Source organism: Hipposideros armiger, unplaced genomic scaffold (genome assembly GCF_001890085.2).
Source record: "Hipposideros armiger isolate ML-2016 unplaced genomic scaffold, ASM189008v1 scaffold_349, whole genome shotgun sequence".
NCBI classification, from domain to species: Eukaryota; Metazoa; Chordata; class Mammalia; order Chiroptera; family Hipposideridae; genus Hipposideros; species Hipposideros armiger.
The window spans coordinates 1,830,885-1,845,944 of NW_017731699.1; the positions used below are offsets into that span (position 1 = coordinate 1,830,885).

The 15,060-nt window shown below is 47.7% G+C and overlaps 1 protein-coding gene across 2 annotated transcripts in view; it reads left to right on the forward strand.

Moving 5' to 3' along the window:
- Positions 1–14,695, forward strand: part of NGF (nerve growth factor) — a 52,648-nt gene extending 37,953 nt beyond the window's left edge. For both annotated transcript variants that reach the window (XM_019661456.1, XM_019661455.1), the window contains exons 2-3: positions 7,181–7,304; positions 13,799–14,695. In XM_019661456.1, coding sequence (XP_019517001.1) covers positions 13,811–14,536 — 726 coding nt within the window. In that variant the 5' untranslated portion in view covers positions 7,181–7,304; positions 13,799–13,810 and the 3' untranslated portion in view covers positions 14,537–14,695. The remainder of the gene's footprint in view (positions 1–7,180; positions 7,305–13,798) is intronic.
- The last annotated feature ends 365 nt before the right edge of the window (positions 14,696–15,060 follow it).

A 15,060-nucleotide genomic window follows, 5' to 3' on the forward strand; every position in this document is an offset into this window, starting at 1 on the left:
TGTGTGTGTGTGTGATCGAATGGGAAAACTGTCTGCCCTCATCTTTGAATGTCTAATTACCCACAGTGTTCTGGGTCCCTCGGGACAAATGCACTCTGTGGGCCTCTTGTTAGCTCTGGAGTGAATTTCCCCAGTGCAGTTTTTCTTTTGTTCATGATGTCATGGTCGACTAAAGGCTAAAAGGAGAAACACTAGAAGATCGGGAATGTTCTGAAATATAATCATATGAGACCCGAGTGACTTTAGAAGGGGCGGCAGGTTTTCATCTCCCCTGACCTTTCCTCCTGAAATAATGAAAGAGCTAGACGAAACTTCTTAAAATAAGCTTTAAAAATTCCCATCAAATAACCCTTCATTACATTCAACCATTTCGATGACATTTTTCCGACCTTCCCCACCAGGCGTATGTGTTACTGTGTGGTAGGAGCCCATTTGGGACTGGGATAGCTAAAGCCAGACCCAGGAAGTAGCTAAAACAGCACAAAAGCCCCCTGAAAAATACACACAGAAGTCAACTCTTTATTTCCAGCGCGTATCTTAGCCTCGGGTTACCTAGGATTTGGCTGGGCTACATGCCTGAGCAAAGCTGGGCTGAGTTATCTCTTTCATGCCTTGAGTCAGGTTTTGTGGGTGTGAAGTCAGCAGACAAGCCAGGAAATGTCAGCACAGGAGACCAAGGGAGCTGGAGATAGGGTGGCAGCTGTCACTCCAGAGTGGTGTGAATGAGAAGGCATCTGATGTGTCCTTGGGACTCAGTTTCCCCTGGGTGTTTGGGACTAGCTACTTGGGATCCACGTTTTCTTGGATGCAGGCTGGTTGAGGTGCCATGGTTTTTTGCAGTAAAGCTGAAGGCCAGCTGCTCAAATAGAAATGGCCTTGTCTCCTGGATGCTTTAACAAGCAAGGGTGGCATTTGACTGGCATCCTTACATGTGAGTTCCACAGTTTGTCCCTTATTCCTCTTTCCTTGAAGGATGAACTGCTCGCCATTTTATTAATAAAAGCCCTAGAACACTGTATGTCTGCTAAGCCACAATTTTTCCTGGTCTTTTTCAGGGCTATAGATCTTTAGCTTGTCTGAGTTACTGAAGTTACATCTGAATTGCATTATAGACTTATATGTTGTAACATCGCTTGACCCATTGCTTGGAAAACATACCACACACTGAGAGGAAAAGGTTAGCTCAAGAAGAGCTGAGGACATTTAATCCCATAAAGCAAATAGAATAAAGAGCTTGGATCTTAGTTTGCATTCACTGGCAGCGTTTTGTTTTCATTTATGTACTTATCCCATCCCAGGTGGTCACTCCAGGTCTGCGGTGGGCTGGAGACTGCGATAGGTGCTGGCATTATTGGATATAAACTTTGACTCCAACAAACCCAAGAGTGCCCGTTTCCCTCCCCCCCAATACTTCTGTCTGCTCTTAGTCCCAAATATGGGAACAACAGACAAAGCAGAGGCCAAAAGCAGAGCTGAATTGGTTCTTTTTCTTGTGGTTTAAGGATCAGCCAGTTGGAACCAAGGAGATGTTTTCTTAGGGTCGCAGAAAACTTTGAAAAACTATTGGATTGTTTTTGGCACTCAAATGTAGATTATAGATTATATCACTAGTATTTACCAAGCTGGTGGGCTATCCTACGGGGACTGCTATTTAGCAGTATTTTCTTGCAAAAATATACTGCCTTCAGCTCAGTAATGGAAGGCTGCTGTGTGTCATAATTGCCCACGCTATGAAAACCCCTCTATGGTGTTGGCATCGCACAACTCATGAATCCGGTCAGGTAAATACCACACAGATTGTGCCCCATCACACATACCAGAAGGTCATGGACATTCATAGCAAATGCTCTTTGGTTCTGAAGTTCAAGGTCAACCAACCACAATGGTCTCTTCCTTGAGCTGCCTGACTCTCTGGGGGAAATGCTAAGAAGGGTTTTGTAATTTACCCCCAGAATCTCCAAAAGAGCCATAGGACCATTCCTCTTTTAGGGAAATGTGGCAAGGCACTTTAGAGTTGTCAGCATTGAAAACTTTCGGTCAAAAAGAAGAGCGGTTTTGCTGAACTTTAATGTCTTCCTACGTTCTTGATGCCAGATGCACTATTTTCCTATTGGATGTGCCAAAACCACTAAACAGTTAAAACCCATCAAATCATCTTGAAATGGCCAAAACTGAAATTTTCACCCCCTCCTAAAAAAGAGCTCCTCGTCAGCAAACCTCACAGTCCTAATCCATAATAGAAAACTTCTGATTAGGCTAAAAATTAGGAAAACAGACTTACGACGCAAAAGACTCCAAATTTTCTCTTTGTGTACAGGTTCAGAGTAAGAACTAACGGAGAGGAGGGGGAATTCAGGGGACAGGTTACAGCAATGAAAACCACAGAACAGCACCAACTATTATTATTAGACCCTCAGCAACGTATCCTGATGCTCCACATTGTTAGTGAGTTTTCCCAACTCGCAGAGCACTAGCAGGTGGAAGCTAAGAGAAGGGGGGCTGCAGGTCATGCCAACCAACTGCTCTAACATCTTTGATGAAGTGAAAGCTGCTCTGGGGACTAGCTACTGCTTCCAAGATCATGTGAGGAGGCGTCCAAGACATCTTTTCGGTCAAGCATCACCAAATCTTTGGTGTGAAACATGTTAGTTATCTTAGACTTCATCATAAGTTTACCACAGCTCCAACACCAAAGAACATTTTAAGTGGCATGCAAGGGGTAAAAAGAAAACCTTCCAAGTCACACATGTCAATGATATCTAGACAATGAGGGGGATGGGGTCGGCAGGGGACACAGGGACAACATCCCTCAGAGAGTCTGCAAGCGATAGTCTCACACCTTCTTATTGCCTATAATGTGGCCACACCTGCACCTTACATTTTCTGAGCTACATTAATTTCTTGACAACTTTTCTTAGCTCCTAGCTCATCAAAGCCAATGTCAAGCATCCCCATTACCCTGTAGAGCAGTGGTTCTCAGCCCGGGCTTTTCCATGGGATCACCTTGGGAGCTTTACAAAATACTGAGACAGGAGGCACTTCAGACCAGCTAAATCAGAATCTCTGGAGGTGGGACAGATGTCAAGAGTATGAAAAGCTCCCCAGGTAATTCTAGGGTATGTCCACAGTACAGGATTTGGGGGGGGGGTAGGGGTGGAGGGCAGCAGAAAGTGGGAGCCAGGAGGTAGGTAGACTCTTCCATAAAGTTCCAGCATGGAGGACTTTAGAGGATGCTGATTGAAGTTAGCAAGATGCCTTCACTCATGATAATCAGCAGAGGCTATTTCTTAAACTATATATTGATTCGAATTTGAACAATTTGCCATTACTCTCAGCTTCTTGGCTGACATTGACCAAAGAATTGTGGAGACCTTAAGAAAGTAAAGAGGACACTGAGGCAAGCATCTATAGAGAGGGCCACACAAACAGTCTTACCTTTAGGGTATCTTCAGAAGAAACTCTAGCTCTCACTAACACAAGGCTTGTTGGTCAGGGGTGCTGTGGTCATGGGTTCCGGGAACATGGTCTAGACATAACATTGACTGTAACATGGAAACTCATGCTCTAGCAGACAATCCACAGCAGATTGGCTCCGGGTTGGCATTCTCCCTTGGCCCTGGATCCCTCACCCCATGGGGCGGTTGCAGTTGGAGGAGGACCAGAGTGAAATCCTCTAAAGCAGTGGTTCTCAAGCTTAGGGATGCATCAGGGTCACCTGCAGGGATTATTAAAACACACATTGTTAGGTGTCACTCAGCATGACTAGGTCTGTGATGAAGCCTAAGGGTTTGCATTTCTAACAAGTTCTGAGATATTGCTGATACCACTAGGAAATCACACTTTGAGAGTTGCTGTTTTAAAGCATGAGACCCAGGACAGACCAGGGTTGTCGAGATCTAGAGGAGGCACACCAGACTTCAATAGCATTCCTTCCTGCCTTACAAGAAGGAGTAGAGCATGGTCCTGAGATGAGCTGTGATTTATTTGCATGCATACAAAAGGGGGCGAGCCATCTGAGGAGGTGATTACCTGATGAGAACAAATAGGATTATAAAAATTGGTATGCATTTTGCTTGTTTATTCCTAATCTTTTTGCATTAGAAATTGGTAACATTTAGGTCAGATTTCATTTTAGAGCTCCAACCTTTCCTAGCATGAGTCTGAAAACAATGACAGCAATATTTGTGAGAAGCATTTCGTGTGGCAGTATTCTAGACCATGAGTTGCTCTCTCCAGCAGCAAGCTACCTATACGTACACTGAACAAGAGAAGGCCAAAGGCATGGCAGATGCTAGACAGAGTCTCAAATATAGCAATCAGACATCTAGATGTGATTGGCAGGGTACCTGGGCTTGCACCAACGTGGCTTGGCCCAGAGGTTGCAGAGATAGGGGCAGAGAACCTTTTGTCTAGAGTCTAGAAAAAGGGGGTCTAGAGTCGATCCCCAAGAAGGCAGGTCAGCCTACAGGTTGTGGAGTTTTTTATTTAGATTGAACTTCTCTCTCCTTCTAATCACCTGGATTGGAGGCCATCCTGGCTTACAATGGTATATTCAGAATATTTCCAGAAAGAGTCACTCTTACTTCTCTGATTGTTCCATAGATTAAAAGTGAAGGTGTTTTGTGTCATATAAGAAGTTATGGTCAGCCAGCGGGGCCACAGCAATGAGCTCTGCAAACTCAGAGGCACCTGCTGTCATACAAGGCCTATCACATACTCCTCTCACCTCCCCCCAAGATCCCCACTAAGTCATGCTGGACCTCTCGCCAGTTCTTGAACCCTGGGGCTCTGCAATGCCTTCCCTTCCTTTCTTCCCTGATGAACTCCTATTCATCCTTAAGAACCCTGCTTAGATGTTACTTCCTCTGTGAACAGAGGTCTCTGGCCAGTCTGAGCAGATTCCTCCTCCCACTGAGTTTCCACATCATGTTCAATACACATCACACTTATCATATTGTGCTTTCAGTGCCCTTTCTTCTGCTTGCCTGTCCTCACCTCTGTTATTTGCTCCTGGAAGTTGTGTTATGTCTTACTCTTTATATTCTTGGCACCTAACACAGTCACTGGCACAGCGCCTGCAAGTTAAGTGTTTAATTAATGAAATCAATGAATTCCAGTGTTTGGATGGGGGAAAGCATTCCGTAACTACCCAGCAGGGATGTGGGCTGGAAAGCATTTAATGCTCATAGAATCACAGACGGTCAGAGCTGGAAGGGACCTTAGCTATCCCTAGTGCTAGCTCCTCATCTTGTGAAGCAGGGGGCTCAGAGATGCTTCAAGGTACTGAGTGATTTACCCAAGAACTACAGTGAACTGGACCAGGATTCAACGTGGTGGGTTCCAGCCTCACGAGCTGTCAGGTTTGGCCAAACACCTAGGTGAAGAGTTCGTGGACTAGATCAGCTCCTTTCCCCGCTGAGTGATGGAACCAGACCCCAGGATGCCCACTTCTTACCCTGGGGGACAGGCCGTCCTTCCTCTCCCGTGCTAAACCCAACCCTGAGAAGGAATGAAAATGTGCTTTGCCATAGAATCTAATCGATTTTAGGGTGTTTGAGTTAGTGTTCATCCCTAGGCCTGAACCCCAATGGAGAATTGGAAGGTTTTGCCAGTACTTCTGAAGCAGAAAGGATATTTTGAGCAGAGTGGGTAAGGAAGAGGAATGGAAACAACTCAGTTCTTAATTTCATGATTCCCAGCAGCAGGAGAACCACTCAGGGGGCCCTTTCTACCTTCCCTGTCCTCCAGTTCCTCTATGTGAGGGACGTTATGGGGTCACGGTAGCTTCACTGACATTTGTTTCTGTGGCACAAAATAAGAGGGGGTCGAAGGAAGCTAACTGGTGGGGGTCCACACTGGAATCAGACATAATGGGGAAAGGGGTTTGTAGAGTTAGAAAATATAGACAGGAAGGATAACGATGTCATTCCAGAACTTTCTTTGGGGGGAGGAGTGGTGCTACCCCACCCTACAACAAGTTCTACAATAGACATAATAGTTCATTCATTCATTCATCCATTCAAAATGTCACGTGCTCTCCTGCTTAAAACCCTTCACTCCCTTCCCATTGCCTTTAGGAAAAAACCATAGCTCCCAGCTATGTCCCTGCAGACCTGGTTCCTTCTACCTCTCCACCTTATTTCCTAGGACTCTTCCCTACATGCTCAGTAATTTTGACTCATTTCTGCCTCAGGGCCTTTGTACTTCCTGTTCCTGGAATGCTCTCTCTCTCGTTCCTGCTCATCCTGCAGATCTCAATTTGAAGGCCCCTTCCTCAGAGAACTCTTCTTCACAGAGCATCATGTATACAGTAGCCCCTCACTATGCCCTGCAGGCGCCCTCTGTCATCATACCCCACTTATTTCCTTCATGACACATGAAGAGCCTGAAGAAATCTTTTTTATTTATACAAGACTATGAGCTCCATGAGAAATTAGTTCCTGGCACATAGTAGGTGCACAGGAAATACTATTAAATAAATGCATAACACACACACACACACACACATTCACACATACACAAGGTTTACACAAGTGAGTGAATAGAAGCCTCCAACTGCTTCTAGGAACTACAGCCTAAAACTGAGTAGAATTCTTTTCTCTTTGTGTGATCTCCATAGCTTCTGATTCCTGAAATTCGACTTCTGGCATGGTTCTCAAGATTCCTGTCCTCGCTCTGTAAGAGCTCCCTGCAGTCTATCAAACGGTCAGGTTCTCTTATTTGCCACCATTACTCATCTGGATTCTCATCAAAACACCAACTTACTCTCAATTGCCAGGACTTTTTCTTCTGTAGAACGTGTCTTAGGGTGTCCAGAGTCGGGTCGACTACATCTATGTGTGTGTAATGTACAGAATAACTTCCATTTTGTTGCTAGATTAGGGGTCTGTTGGAGCAGGACTCTGGTGTGCGACTGGAAGCACTGACTGTGCATATGATCAGCCACAGACTGTGTCCGGGGCAGAAACCAAGAGCTCTGGCATAAGAGTGAAAGGCAGGTGCCACCCGAGATCTGTGCAAGTGCAGGTCCCTGGCAGTTTTGGTGGCTGGGCCCTGATGCTGGTAAAATCCCAGAACTCAGGAAAATGGGGTTCGTCTTGTCGGCACATCCCTCCTCCTCTCCTGTCTGCTAGAGAATGTGGTGAAGTGCCCACCTAATGCCAGCTCTCTCCTCTCACAGAGTCCTGGCCCGTGGTTGTGCAGTCCAGGTGGCTGGATGGCATGCTGGACCCAAGCTCAGTTCAGCGTCTGGGCCCAATAACGGCTTTTCCAAGGAAGCAGCTTTCCATCCTGGCCACACTGAGGTGAGCACCCGAGGGCATGTGTCTCACCAAGGTTCCCGGCTCCGGAGCTGCCAGCACAGCTGGAAACGAGCCCCAGGCCAAGGAAGGGGCATCTGCGGGGGGCCTGGGCTGGCTCCTAGTGACCCAGGACATGTCACTCTCCTAGTCCATCTGGGAGAGGAAGCCCCTTGTGCTCTCAGGCTGGCCCCGCGGCTACCAGAGACATGCTAGCCGCCCACTTCTAAAGTGGCTCGAATAGACAGTACCAGTCAGACCTTCCACACAGCTCCAGGTCTGTCTGAGTAGGCGGCCTTGTGAGATGGGAGATCCTTGATCACTCCCACACCCTGGGCCATGGAATGGAGGGTGAGGAGAGATCTGCAGGCAGAGGCCCGGCTCTGAGTTCCACCTCCTCCAGATGTGTGCCCGTGGTCAAGTTATTGATTCTTACTGCATCTGTTTCCTCCTCTATAAAATAAGGCCTACCTCCTAGACTTGTTGTGATGGCTAATGAGACAGTGATACCCAATACATGGTAATTACGATCTCCCCTCATTCATTTGAAGATGGGTCTCTAACAATGAGGACTAGTAGATTTTGTTCCACTTCGCCCGGGAGAGACCAATAAACCCACAGGTGCCTGCACACTAGTGCTTTCTGGCTGCATATTGCCATCATGGGCATTTTAAGTGCTTTTGGATCAAGTCTACATGAGGCCCAGAAACCTGATAAACTAGATTGAAAAATAATTAAAAACCACATGTTCCCTGGTACCTGGATTTGTGGCCTAAGGATGGTAAGGCTTACCTTCTGTGGAATGGAATTTTCATTTTGATGTTAGGGGTTGAGTAAACACAGACCAGGACCCATCAATTACAACGTGTGTGGGGGGCCTCAGGCCTCTGTCCCCTACAAGGTGCTGAACAACGTCGAGCACCCCCACATGGAGCCTGCCACTCATTAGCTGCATCACCCCAGGTCCCTTAGCCTCTCAAGGCCCATTTCTCTCCTCTGTCAAGTTCAAGGATTGGACTAGATTAGCAGTTCCCAAAATGTGGTCCCCAGCCCAACAACATCAGTATCACCTGGGAACTTAAGAGAAATGCAGGTTCTCAGGCCGCACCCCAGACTTCCTGAATCGGAAACTGTGGGGGTGGAGCCCAGCAGTCTGCCATCTCCCAAGCTCTCTAGGTAACTGTGACTGTGCACCTCTGGACCCTTCCAGCCCATGCGGCCCCTGGGGAAACGCCAGCAGAGGCTCTGGATTCTGTCCTGTCACTGCTTTTCTCTGCTGCAGCCTGGAGGCTAACTCCCTGGGGAGCTCGGAAGCCACAAAATCCCTCTCACACTCCACAACCAAGAGTGGAGGAGTCTTTACAGCCGAAGACCGCAGCCAGTTTACATTTCGAGGGGAGGCCAAGTGTAAAAAGCGAGATGACCCTTGATCCGCTCTCATCATGTGGCGAGTGAGATGGAGGAGGAAAAAAGGCTGGATTTCCTCAGCCACAGGAATGTCCCCTCTCGCTAACGCTTCATGACCCTGGTTCACTGATCCAATCTCTAGCCAGAGAATCGCTAAGAGCTCTTGGCACCGCTCCCTCGCAAGCAGGAAAGATCTTATTCTCCTCCACGACACACCTCCAAAGGCAGGTTGCCATCAGCCCTCCTAGACACAGTTTGGGTCAGTTGCTTAGCTCTGTCCAGCAGCGTCATCACCTATTCAAATGAGACCAGAATCTGTGTAAAGACCATTCACCTGGTGTAAGACATGTCTCTTATTATTGGACTGTGTGCAATTACGACTGGAGAGTCACAGAATGTACCACCGACCCGGGAGACGGCAAGACACTTGGTCAGCCCATTAGTAGCTGGATAAAAGCACCTGACGGGTCGCCCCACTCTTAGTCATTTATCTCCGGTGCTGGTCTGAGCAGGACAGCGACAGACTATTCACACATTACACAGACCCTGTTTCTTCCAGTGAGTCCCTAATGGCATCTTCCTCAGCTAATCGTTCAGTTCACAGGACTTTGTTTAGTGAAGCCCCCCTGTGAGAACTATCATCTCTTCAGGAGATAAGGCTTCAAAGGTTGTTTTCAAAAATAATTAAATGAAAGTTGTCCCCGAGTTCACTTCGGCTAAGTAGTAAAGTTGGTAAACTGTGTGTTGTGCATTATATCCCTAGAAGAGAAAACACACTGGTTGTTGTTGTTTTTTTCTTTTTCTATGTACTGGTGGATTTTTAAAAGAAAGGTATTTTTTAATTTAAAAAGATGATAGGGACACTCTATGATAAGTCACATATTTTTTTTAAAAATCCTGTTAATTTGAAACCCAAATGAGAGACATCTTCGCCATAGTTTCAAATCTTAATGAAACAACCTGTCCATGATGCAAATCTCCACGTAGTGATTAAATGCCGCGTGTTATATCCCGACGGTGAATTGAGAACTGGCGTTAGACTTTAAGAGCTGTGTGAAGGCAGTTCAGTAGAACCAGCAGAGTGCTGGGCACAGCAGAAAACTTTATACAAGCATACCTCATTTTATCGCTCTGTGCTCTATTGTGCTTCGCAATTATTGCATTTTCATCTTCATTGAGGCAGGACCCTCCACCAGCAAACGATTACGACTCGCTGAAGACTCAGACGGTCAACATTTTTTAGCAATATAGTATTTTTTAATTAAGGTATATACATTGTTTTGTTTAGATATCATGCTATTGCACACTTAATAGACTACAGTATAGTGTAAACACAACTTACATGCACTGGGAAATAAAAAAAAAATCATGGGACTCGCTTTATTGCGATACTCGCTGTATTGTAGCAGTCTGGAACCAAAGTTGCAAAATCTCCAAGGTATGCCTGTAATTCCTTAACCTCGAAGAAGGTCAGAGTTGGAAGATACCTTAAACATGACTGCTCAGATAGAGAAATTAAGGAGCACAGAAGGATGAAGACTTGTCCACACTTTCACTGATTCTCAGAGGTGGAGTTACCTGCGAGGGCTAGGCCACCTGGACACAACAAAGATGAAGGAGGCTCTTCTGCCTTCAGGGAGCTTGCCCTCAAGAAGAGAGGAAAGAGAACACAACTGTAAGAAGAGAGCCTTAAGGAAATGCTGTTAGACACGGGGAGGGGAGAGAGTTTGTCTCTTTGGAAACGGGGGGGGGGGGGGGAGCTCCTCAGAGGAACCGGCATTTCAGTTGTGTGTTAAAAGACAACAGGAAGGGCTCCAACCGGCAGAGGTGGAGAGCAGAAAAGACACAAGGAGGGCCGGGGGAGGACACACCTAGTACAGACGAGCCTGAACCATGGCAGAGGTGGGGTGGGAAGCACAGCGCAGGTAACAGGAAAAAGGAAAATATGGAGAAACGCATTTAGGGGGATGGGGAGAAAGGTTCATAGTGAGAGGAACTTGGAACTGCCTCATAAATCAGCAAGTGGCCCCAAATGGGCTGCTGCTGTTGAGCGAGGAGGAGGAAGGGGCACAGCGATGCTAAGGAGGATAATGAGTATGAAGATTTTTGTTTCCAATATCTTGCTTTTTAAATGTCAGTATCCATGGAGAGCTACCCAGCAGGCAGCTGGCTTTCAAAAGCGCAGTTGGGCTGGAGATCCTGGTGTGGGCCTCGACTGCCCAGAAATTTCAGCTGACTCCTTAGAAGAGGATGCACACACCGAAGGGGAGACTGTCGAATTTGGGGGACAGTCGGAAATGGGAAACAGGGAGCAGTATGGCCCTTATTACCACCAAAACCTTGCACTTTAATCTTTTTACAATTTATTCCTCTAGCCAAATTCTAAGTGTGACTAATTTGGATACAAAGGGATGAGTATCAGTTTCATTTCTTCTCCCTTCATCTGATAAGAGATGCCATGTACCTAGAAGCAGCAAGAAGTGAAACAGAAAAGGAGCAAAAAGCAAAGGGCTTGAACTCATTGGCCCAGTGAATAATGAATTCTCTGACAGTTGGCTGGACATTTGTTTGCAAGGCCATTAGCCGACAGCACCAGTGGTGGTCAGAAGCCCAGATGTGCCACCGCCTGCTCTGTGAGTCCTGAAGAACTGGAGCAAGCACGTACATTTCCAAAGTATCCCAAGAGAAAAGAATGTGGCGGTTTTATTCTTGGTATCTCACCAAAGAACTGTCTATTTCCAGCTGCAGAAAAGCACAGTCCCGAGAAGAATGTGTCACTTTAAAACATTAGGAATGCAGCGTTTGGCCATATGCACAAAATCCAAAAGAAGCCATGTACCATGGTGGCAAGAAGGCAGATGGGGAGCATCCCCAGCCATCCCCATTCACCCTTCCATCCATTCTCCTCAGAGTTGTTGAGGACCTACCACTCACTACATACCCGGCATTGCACCAGACCCCAGGAATATTTAAATGCAAATGGAACAGCTTGTAAAGCTCTCAGGGAGACAGGCACATAAAAGATTATCCATGGCACTAGGAGGGTGACAGAGGTCACACACCCAAGACAAGGGAGGTGCACGCTCAGGGATGGAGTGACTAGCTGCCCTCCAGGACCTCACAACCAGTAGGGAGATGCTCAAATCATTATGCTCTGGAAGAAGCCTGACGGAGGCAAAACAAGGTGCTGTGCAAAGATGTGGCTGGAGTGTGCTCAGGGAGTGAATAAGCCGCAATAAAACCGAAGAAGACAAAGCCTTTGATGACAGGAATGACTCAGAATTAACTCAGCTTTTGTGGGCAGCTATTTAATCCCATCGGCAACCTGGTGAAATAGTGTTTATTGCCCCGTTTTGATCAAGGAGGAAACTAAGGCTCAGAAAGACTTAAGTGACTTCCCTTTGTTAACAAGTAGCCAATCTAGGAATCCAAACAAGGGTTTCTAACCCCAGAGCCAATGCCAAGTACTTTTCATTACATTGATTTAGTAGGCGAGGACACATAACACACACACACACACACACCACACACACTACACACACACACACACACAACACACACAAACACATACACACACACATACACACACACACACACACACACCACACACTACACACACACACACACACACCACACACACACATACACACACAAACACATACACACACACATACACACACACACACACACACACACACACACACTTACTTCTGAAGTTGAGAATGGGAAGAGATCACTTTTGATTGGGGTGGTCTGAAAAGGCCTCAAAAAGAAGTTGGTATCTGTGTCAGGCTGGACAAGTGAGCAGGGAACAGAATGACCTGTGAGGGCGGGGGCGGGCCGCTGAGGAGAGATGGAGGAAGTTTGAATACCCTCTATGGGAGATATGCCCCTAACCCTACCAAGAAGATCTGGGGCAGCTTCACGGAGGAGGTGATGTTTGATATCCATTATGAGTAGGAATAGGAGCTCACCAGAGGTGAACTCAAGGACAGAGCTAGTTCCACAGTGACTTGACCTAGTGGGGGGCCACTGGCGAGCAACTCTATGCAGTGTCGAGCCCTGTCTGTCCCATGCTTAAGATGGGCTTGTACTGCTTGTTGGGGGACAGGTAGATTTATGCCATTTGGTCTATACTCACATAAAAATAAATAAAAGAAAAGACATGTTTAGGAATGAAAGACACAGGGAGGGAGTGAGGAAAGAAGGGTGGAAGGGTGGACTGGCTCAGGAAAGGGTCAGGTTTGGGTTCTCTTTCTGATCTAATGTTTGTTAGTGATGTTAAGCCTGTTAGTTACTTTTCTGTGGACCACTTTCCTTGTATATGAGCAATAAGTCCTCACCTAACTCACAGGCTAATGAGAAGGTAGAAGTGACCACATTTGAAAAGTTTTAAAATGCCACACACAGAGGACACATTATCAGTATTGTGTTTATATGTGAAGGCTGCTGACTGAATAGTTGGACTGATCAAGATGGTCCCGGAACTATACACTATTGGGCCACACGTGATGCTTCATGGATTCCTAACAAGGGTTCAGTCACCGGGTCTCAGAGCTGAGGCAGGGCTGCTATCTGAAGAGGGTGTGTTCGTGCTGAGGTTTCCAGACAAGTCCCAGGCAGCCCTTCTCACTGCTTTCCAGGGGACTCCAGCCATTGGGCAGGAATCAGTGGTGGGGAGAAGCATCCGACATACCCCACCTGCCTGTCCAGTGCACACATGTGCATACACGCCGCCTGCTCACCGCTGCTCAAGCTGGCAGGCGAAGAACTCTCAGGATTCTCCAAGTGATACTCCCAAGTTCATACCAGGCCACAGGGCAGACTTTCAGGGGCTCTGTCCCTTACCGGAAAAGCTCACCCCTCAGATGGGATGGCCCTGTTTACGCACGTCATTGTTGCTAGCACCCCATTTCACTCTCCAAAGTGTCCCGGTTTGAATGGTAAATGCCAGGCTCACCTCGCCTGGAGACTACCAGGTGAAACCTCCTAGTGGTCCTCTTGGAAGGTCAATTCTGTGCGACCCAGGACCTGTCCAGGACGCGTTACCACAGAGCCCTCCAAGAATAACCCTCGTTTCTGTTTCATTTCAGGTGCATAGCGTAATGTCCATGTTGTTCTACACTCTGCTTACAGCTCTTTTGATCGGCACCCAGGCAGAATCGCACGCAGAGAGCAATGTCCCAGCAGGACACGCCATCCCCCAAGCCCACTGGACTAGCCTCCAGCACTCCCTTGACACCGCCCTCCGCCGAGCCCGCAGTGCCCCAGCTGGGGCGATAGCTGCCAGGGTGGCTGGGCAGACCCGCAACATCACTGTGGACCCCAAACTTTTTAAAAAGCGGCGCCTGCGTTCCCCTCGCGTGCTGTTCAGCACCCAGCCCCCGCCAGTCACTGCAGACACACAGCACCTGGACTTGGAGGCCGGTGGCCCCGCCTCCTTCAACAGGACTCACAGGAACAAGCGGTCGGCGTCCCACCCCGTCTTCCACAAGGGGGAGTTCTCCGTGTGCGACAGCATCAGCGTGTGGGTGGGGGACAAGACCACGGCCACGGACATCAAGGGCAAGGAGGTGATGGTGTTGGGAGAGGTGAACATTAACAACAGCGTGTTCAAACAGTACTTTTTTGAGACCAAGTGCCGGGACCCCAATCCCGTGGACAGCGGGTGCCGGGGCATCGACGCGAAGCACTGGAACTCGTATTGCACCACAACTCACACCTTCGTCAAGGCGCTGACCATGGACGATAAGCAGGCTGCCTGGCGGTTTATCCGGATTGACACGGCCTGTGTGTGTGTGCTCAGCAGGAAGACTGGGAGAAGAGCCTGACCGCGCACACCAGCCCCCACCTGCCCCCAGCTCCCCTCCACACGTTCCTGGGCCCCTCCCTACCTCAACCTGTAAATTATTTTAAATTATAAGGACTGCATGGTAATTTATAGTTTATACAGTTTTAAAAAGTCATTATTTATTAAATTTTTGGAAGCATCCTGTGTACCAGAACTCCGGTCATTTTCCCCAAGGTGACCCTCTGGGGACGACACAGGGTGAATTCTCCACAGTATCCCCTTGGCTCCCTCTCAGGCCCACCTGTAACCCCCAGCCCACCCCAGCTGGCACTGCCACTTCAGGGAAGGCTAACTGGTTTCAGATATTAGCCTAAACGGGGTGAATAGGAAGGGAAGTGTGCTGGGTTGCGACTTTATTCTGCATTCTATAGCCCAAACTACCCAACCCCTGGGTTACCTGCCCACCCCTCCCACCCCCAGCCTGGATCCATGAGCCTTGATTGCTCCATTCTGTAAGTTTGTGTGGTCTCATCAGAAGGCTCTGTCCTCACTATGCAGAGGAGG